The sequence below is a fragment of the Echinops telfairi genome, unplaced genomic scaffold (assembly GCF_000313985.2).
Source record: "Echinops telfairi isolate 266 unplaced genomic scaffold, ASM31398v2 ScPeMD7_24;HRSCAF=84, whole genome shotgun sequence".
Lineage (NCBI taxonomy): Eukaryota > Metazoa > Chordata > Mammalia > Afrosoricida > Tenrecidae > Echinops > Echinops telfairi.
Window position 1 is genome coordinate 2959173 of NW_022103921.1, and position 8326 is coordinate 2967498.

Genomic DNA, 8326 nt, shown 5'->3' on the forward strand with positions numbered 1-8326 from the left:
AAAAAAAAAAAAAAAATCCAAACTCACTGCCATCCAGTCAACAGGACAGTGCAGCACTGTCCCTGTGGACTTCCGAGACGGTAACTCTATGAGAATAGAAAGCCTCATCTTTCTCCCTTGGATTGGCTGGTAGTTTCAAACTGCCACCAGGGCTCCACAACCACCCTAGGAAGTATATAGCTTTCATCTTTCAGAACCATGGAAACTGAGTATAAAAGTTACCCATCCAGCTCAAGGGTTTATAATAACTGCAAATAAGGTTCAACTCCATGGAGAAACTTTGTTTTCAGCAAGCACATGACTCTTTTCCTCATGTTAAGCACACTAAAGCAGGCATGCTTCATTCACTCAATCTATCATTTAAGACAAAATTGTTTCAAAGCTCAGAGGTTAAAGTTGAAGTCTAGTAGGACCCAAGAATTCATTGGCAAAATCCTTTGAAAGTTGTCAAGTTCCCTCCCATGGACTCCAGACTTCCTGGAGCCATTAAGATGAACCCCTGAAATTATTACCCTGGGATCATCCTTAAACCTTAAGCCAAAAATACCCCCCTCGAGTCTCCCGAAAACCAGAAACCAGATCACAGTTTAGTTTATCTAGTGGGGGGGAAAAAAAGACTCCCTTGAACATGATGCTCTTTCAAGGGCTATCTATACGGAATCAAAAACGACCACAGTGGTTCCAAGATTAGCTACGGGACTTGGAGGACAATGAGTAATAAGGGAGCAACAGCTAAGAAAAGGAGGGGGAGGGGGGTGCGCAGAGAACAGAATGTCAGTCAACTGTGCATGCAGAAACTGAATCGGTGTATGTTTTGTTGACTTTCTCAACAACAGCAATCAAATTAACAAAATCTTTGTTTTTTAAGTTCAGTCCTGCCATCTAGGATGGAAGAAGCTCTCCAGCATTTCCCTATTTCTTCATAATAGAAGTCAAGCCTTTATAAAGCTATGCCCCCCCCCCCCGCCAAATAATTCCCAGTAAATTGTGTGATAAGGAAATGCCACCTCCTCTGTGGAAATGTCGTGGCCCAACCCAACTACTCTCCGAGCCTGCATTTTATTCTTTTTGGTGACTTCGTTCATATTTCAATGACAGAATTTGCCCAGTCCCAACTTTTGTAGGCCTCTCTCCCCACAGGAGATGGTGAACCTCCTCCCTGAGATACTCCTGGCTCTCCTCACCATCTTCTAAATCCATTTTCCATGCTGCTGCCAAAATGCATTCCCAAGAGCAATCCTGCAGTGTTTTCACAGCACCGACTGGGTGGGTAAAACTGGCTTCCATCTAAAGATAAGCACCCTTCATGACCAGCATCCAGTCTTCCTTGGTGATAGAAAGGATGCTGGAAGATCACATAAAAGAATTTGCAAGACCAATGGCTTCTTCGTTGCAAACACCTTTTTCAGAAATATAAATGGCAACTAGATATGTGGACCTTACTGGATGCAATCCATAGGAATCAAATCAACTACATCTGTAGTAACAGGTGATGGGGAAGCTCACTGTCGTTCGTCAGAACAAGGCCAGGGGCCAATGGTGGAACAGACCATCAAATGATAGTAACACAAGTTTGAGTTGAAGCTGAAGAAAATTAAACCAAGTTCACAAGAGCCAAATAGCCATGAACATATCCTCCCCACCAACATCAACAGGCCATCTGCAGAGCAGATCGCAAGCACAGGACACCAATGACCCAAAGACCAGACAAGCTGTGAGATGACATCAAGGATAATAAGCATCAGGAAAGCAAAAGGTCATTCAAAAGACATGAAAGATAGGAAAGAGCAGAGTAAATGTCAGGAGATCCTGGAACTCACTGTTAAGTGTACACTATTAAATGAAGGAAATCATGCCGTAAAAGAGCTGCACAGACGATTTCAAAGATCAGCTCAGGAAGACAAAGTAAATATCATAGTGAAATGTACAAAAGTCTGGAATTAGAAAACTAACAGAGAAAAGAACGAGCATTTTGTCTCAATGTGGAAAGAATGGAAGAAAATCCAAGACAGGAGTTAACCACACTGAAGGATCCTCTGGGCAAAATATTGCAAATACAGGAAGCATAAACAAGAAGACAGAAAGACTGAATGAAAAAAGGTTTAGTTGACATTCAAGCACTGCTGGGGGGAGTATATGATTAAGGGAAGAAATTAAAGCTTCACTAAAAGCACTAGCAAAAAACAAGATTGCGGAACGTGTCAGCAAACAGATGAGCACTGAAAACGCTTAGCTGTCTAAGACCCAAAAATGCACAAGACAGTTAGTTATCTGGCCAACCAAGCTAAAGAGACCCATGTTTATACGCATTCCAACGGTGATCCCGCAGAATGCAGAAATTATTGACCATTAGTGTCACATGACGTAAAATTTTGCTTAAGAGAATTCAGTGAGTTGCAGCAGTATATTGTCAGGGAACTCCAAAGATATGGAAGAAGGGATATCACTGCTAATCTTGATTTGGCTGAAAGAGAATACCAGAAAAATGCTTTCCTGTGTTTTATTGACTATGCAAAAGCATTCAAGTGTGTGGATCATAACAAATTTGGGGAATGCCAGAACACTAACTTGTGCTTTTGCAGAACCTGTGCATTGACCAAGGGGCCGTGATTCAAAAAGTGCGTGCTTTAAAATCAGGAGAGGAACCCTTTCAGACACTTATTCAATCTGTACGATGAACAAATAATCTAGGAAGTGAGGCTACATACGAAAGAATATGGCACTAAAATTAGAAGGGTCGTTAATACCTATGATATGCAGATAGATGATACAACAACCCTGCTTGCTCTCAGTGAGGAGGACTTGGAGCATTTGCTGGTGAAGTGTGGAGTTTATCTCAACATTAAAAAAGGTAAAGAAAATCCACACACCTGGACCAATAAGCAACACCATCATAGAGAGAGAAAATATTGAAGTTGTAAAGGATTTCATTTCACTTGGATCTACAATCAGTACCCGTAGAAGCAGCAGTCAAGAAATAAGGACATGTTGCTTTGGGTAAATCTTGCTTCACACAATCTCTTTAAAGTGTTAATGAGCAAAGATGCCATTTTGAGGCTTGAGGTGCCCAAAAACCAAGCCAAGAGGTGTTTTCTCAATCACCTGTTATGCATCTGAAAGCTGGACAATCAATAAGGAAGACAGAAGAATTGATGTTGTTTTTTTTAATTATGGTGTTGGTGAAGAATAATGAATATACCATGGACTGCCAGAAAAACAAACAAATCTGTCTTGGATGACGGAGTCAGGATGTCACTTGAAAGCACATTTCATGGCAAGACTTTGTCTCATGTACTTTGGACGTGTTATCAGGAGGGGCCAAACCCTAGAGAAGGACATCATACTTGGCAAAACAGAAAAAAAGTAAATAAAACCCTCAACAAGATGGAATGACTACTACCTTCAACAAGCAACTCAAACAGTAATAACTGTGAAGATGGTACAGGCCCAGGCAGTGTTTCCTTCTGCTGTACATATGCTCACTGTGAGTCAGAGCTAACTCAAAGGCACTTAACAACAACAACAATCAAAGAAGACTTCAGCAGAAAATTTAGCCACAATTAATGAACTTTATAAGAGAAAATAAAGCCCAGTTACTACGGAACAACTCCTATCCTATGGGCACACTGTCAGCAAATGATAACTTAGTCAAACGAACTGGAATTTGACGGTACTATTAACTATAAACCCAAAAGTAAAAATAAAAACACTACCACTGAGTCCATTTAACTCATAGTGACCCTACAAGGCAAAGCCAAACCGCTCCACAGGATTTCCACGCTTATAAAAGCTTTATGGGAGTGGCCAGCCTTTTCTCACCGGTAGTGTCTGATAGGTTTCCAACTGCTGGCCTGGCTATTAGCAGTCCAACACTTAACCCACTGTGCCACCAGGGTTCCCTATTGAAAGATCTTAAAATAGTTCTGGAAACTATCTGAACCCCTCCTAGATTCAGTTTGTAAAAATTACTTAGTCATTTTTTCCCACTACTTTATTCTTTCCATACTTACCTAACTTCAAAGAAATCAGAGAGAAGACAGGACAATACTTTTAGTAGGTTAGGTTCAAATAAAAATTCCAGTCTTCTTTACTTACACACTTTCAAATACTCTTTTCCCTGTGGTAAAAGAGTTTCATCAATTCAGCTCGTTGTAAACGAAAACTTGAGTCTCGATAGTATGTTAAGAAGAACAACTAAGATAAAAGTCTGTTAACAGAATTCAAAAGGTTTGATTCCCAAGCGGGGTTCCCACTCAAGTCACCAAACACCATTAGCAAAGAATTAAAATAGCCCCCAAATGGGTAACTTAAGAACACTAAAGCAAATGCTACTAACGTTCTGTTTGTTTCTGCTCCAGACCTCTGTTTCTAGTCTAGAGCTTTGTGTTTCTCTCTTTCAAAGGCACACTCAAGCTTGAGAACCGCTGTACTCGGCCTGCCAGGGAATCTCCTTCCTATGCATTACTGCAAAGAGCCCTGGTGGTTGCGTGTTAGCCTGCTAACACGAGGTCAATGGTTCAAAAACACCAGCCTCTCCATAGGAGAAAGGTGAGGCTTTCCACTCCTGTCTGCAGTTTTGGAAACCCCTAAGTGCAGTTCTATTCTGTCTTCCAAGTTCGAGGGCTGTTGGAATGGACTCAATGACAGTGAGTTGAATCATTCATTACTCGGGTAGTCTAACAAAATATTGCTGATTTTCCTCAGCTGGTACCTAACAAATCATCGAGCTGATATGTTGCTGCCGACCAGTTAGCTAACTACTCCTACTTGCACAAAATGAACTTTAGTGTCGAATACCTTGAGTGCAAATACTGGCTATTAAGAGCTAGGTGACCCTGACCAAGCTAATTAAACTCTAGTTTCAGCTCCCTATCTGTGAAATGGGAATAACACGTCTTCCCATGAACCAAAAAGAAAGCTTTCAGAAAGGGGTCTGACAAGAGTCCTGCCACACGACCCGCACCAACCATCGCCGTGGAATCAATTCCCACTCCTAGCGACCCGATACACGATTTCTAAGGATGTTACTCTTGACCGTAGAGAAGCAGCAAAAAAGAGGAAAGCCCTCCAGGAGATGGCCTAACAGCGGCTGCAACAAGGGGCTCAAGCTGAGGAACAACTGGGAAGATGGCACGGAACAGGCCGGTTTTAGGTTCTGTTGCACGTAAGGTCGCTATGGGTCAAAACTGGCCTGATGGCACCTAACAACTCTTTACTGGAGAAGATAGCCTCATCTTTCTCCCGGGGAACAGTTGGTGGGCTTGAACCACCAACCTTGCAGTCAGTAGCCCAATGCTTACCTGTCAGTGCCATGGAAAACCCACACAAAGGAAATGAAAAATTAGTAAAGTTCAGTCTACTAAAAAGGTGGCCCACCCGCTAGTGGGGAACACAATCATACAAATAAATGTGTGCACTTTTGTAACTTAATAAAAAAAATGTAAAGGCTTTAAATAAAACAGCCACCTTTCACTCTGTGTCCAAAACTGGTATCACTAATGGTAAGTAAAAGCCCTGGGGATTCCTCTAGGCTAGACAGTGGACTGTTAACCACGAGGTCGGTGGTTCAAACCCACCAGTTGCTCCAAGAGGGAAAGATGAGGCTGTCCACTCCCACGCAGATTTCATCTGGTAAATCCTATATGGGGTCGCTAGGAGTTAGAATAGACATGACGGCAGTGGGTTTGGTTTTAATGGTGCGCAGTGGCTGAAGTGTCCAGCTGTTATCAAAAGGTCAGAGGTCTGAACTCACCAGCAGCTCACCAAGATAAAGATGTGAGGACAGTGGGCTTTCATACAGATTACAGCACCTGGAAATCCTGTGGGGCAGGTCTGTCTGCTCTGTGCTGGAGGCTGGAGATGAGGGGTGGGGGCAATTGAAGAGTGCACGCGAATGAGAACATACGACCCACAGGTAAGTGGTCTTGACATACAAACTCGTTTCCTTAGGTTTTTCTGGGGCAGCCTGTCTGTGAAGCCCACCTTCTCACTGCTGTCAAGCCATGGCTTTCAATTTTATTCATAAAATTATCATCACCCAGAACTAAGAACAGGTCACCACCAGGAGACGTAAAACTTGGGAAATGTTAGTTTAAAAAAGGTTGACAACTTTGAGATTTTACTCTGGCAATTTCCAACGTTGGTCCCTTGCTGCCTGAGTCCAATATTAAAATGTTTCCTTTGATCGCCTAATAGCCCTTTTCTTTGGAAGGGAGCAGGGAAGAGACAGATGGGGGCAGTGAAAATAGATGAATGTATGTGATATGCCATTATGTTCTAATATTTCACACAGTAGCCAAGCTAAAAGCATTAAAACTGATCTCTCAGCTCTGATGCTCACACGTCCTTGCTTATAACTAAGATTCCACAGCCCTCTGTTTGCTGTTTTGTTTGGAGCGGCGCGCATTCCCACCTGTAAAGCTCAAAAATGAAATCTAAGCGTCCAAGGTTTCTGGTTATGGGTCTGATTGGAGAGGAAGGAATCCTGGTGGCTGCGATCCCAAGATCAGCAGTTCAAAAGCACCAGGCTCTTGTGAGCAGAAACACTGGGCTTTCTAATCCCGAGAACAGTTACAGTCTCAGAAGCACACAGGGCCAGTTCTACCCTGTCCCACAGCGTCGTCGCTGTGAGCCGGAATCGACCCGATGGCACGGAGTTTGATGGGAGAGATCTCGAAAAAGTAAAGCCAGACGAAAGTGATGGGCCACATGTGGGGAGTTGCAACATCACAAACTTCACTGGCTGGACCCTTCAGGAGCCTGGATTCCCACACCATCTCCTAACAACTTCTAGACGTTGCCCAGCGCCCCGCGAAGTGATGGTGACTCACATTTGCAACCGTCGGTCCTGCCCCCTACACTTCCCCCGGCCGGACAGACAACCCCCCCCCCCAGAAACGAACTCCACCGCGAAAGGCACCTCCCCTTTGGCCACCTTGACCTCCGCCGCCAGGCACCGCACACCGACGATGGTCCCAGGCCAAAGCCGGTGCACCCTGTCCGCGCCGCGCGGAGCCCCTGCAGCCCCGCTCCACACGCAGAACCCGCTGTCCCAGCTCCGCCGCCCGCGGGCCCCCTCACCCCCTTTTCCCAACAACCCGGAACCGAGTGCCGGCCCCCGCCCTGGGGCGGGCTCCGTCCGGCCTACGCCCGGCCGCGGGCTCCTCGGCTCCCGCCCCACAGCCCGACGGCCGGAGCGGCGCGCCAGGGCGCCGGCGGGCACGCACCCGAGGGCCGCACCGGACGCCGGCTCCTCCGGCCAAAGCGAGGGAGGCTCACCTTCGTACTGCAAATCCACCAGGACCAGCAGGAAGGGGAACACCGAGCCCAGCCGGCTGGTCACGGAGCCGGGGGCCACCATATCCGAGGACGCGGGAGGTGAAGAAGGGCAAGGGCGCGGGGCTGACGAGCTCCCGCCGGCGCCACAGACGCAGCTGCGCTGGCCCGCGGTTGCTTCTGCCTCTCAGGCCTTCGCCGCCGCTGGCGCGGATCGGAGGAGGGCGGCGGTGGGCGGGGCCTGGGCGACGCCACGCCCCTGCACTCCGCCGTCCAATAGCTTTCTTCCTGGACGCTCTCCCACTGGGAGCCCCTGGGTCGTGGTTCACGCTGATAGGCTGTGGAGGCCTCCGCCCCGCCCCATCGCTGATAGGGTAACGTGGAAGCACGAGACGGCGCTGCGTCCCTCGGTCGTGGAGCTGTCAGAGAACTCCAAACGGCCACGGCGGAGGGAGGCGTGGGGAGTCGGGGCGGCAGCCTGCAGTCCGCATGCGCAGGCTCTGAAAGCCCTGTCGGCCGGACTCGGTGCCCTCAGTTGGCTTGGGGCTCCTGGGGGCGGGTACGAGGTGCCTGGGGATCCCAATAGGCCAGGCTTGCAGAGTGACGCCACCTCCCGGGGAATGCGAAGACCCATGGCGAGGTGTCCAGCGCCTGGAATTGAGGTCTCCGCATGGGCTAGTGAACTCCGAAAATCATCAGGCCTTGGTACCTTCTTGCTACCCTGTTTCCGCCAAAGTAAGACATCCCCCGAAAATAAGACCTACTTACAGTTTTGCCTCTCGCTGAAATATAAGGCACACCCCCCCCAAAAAAAAAAAAGACCTTCCCAAAAATAAGGGTTTGGATTGTTAGGATGATGTTCCAGAAGATGATGACATGACTGTCATTGAATAAATGAGTAAATGTACCATAGATTGTTGTACATGGATATAGTGGTAGTAACAAATTCTTGATACTGTAGGATTCACAGTTTGTCTGGTTATGCTGGTATGTGATGACAACTACCACCAAACCGTATACAGGTAATACATTTCCTTTTTTGTTGTTCAAC

The 8326-nt window shown here is 46.7% G+C and overlaps 1 protein-coding gene across 1 annotated transcript in view; it reads right to left on the reverse strand.

The window, feature by feature from the left end:
* Positions 1–7448, reverse strand: part of DNAJC3 (DnaJ heat shock protein family (Hsp40) member C3) — a 67723-nt gene extending 60275 nt beyond the window's left edge. Inside the window, exon 1 of the mRNA XM_004714050.3 lies at positions 7279–7448. Within this exon, the coding sequence (XP_004714107.1) occupies positions 7279–7360 (82 nt within the window). The 5' untranslated portion in view covers positions 7361–7448. The remainder of the gene's footprint in view (positions 1–7278) is intronic.
* Between the last annotated feature and the right edge of the window lie 878 nt (positions 7449–8326).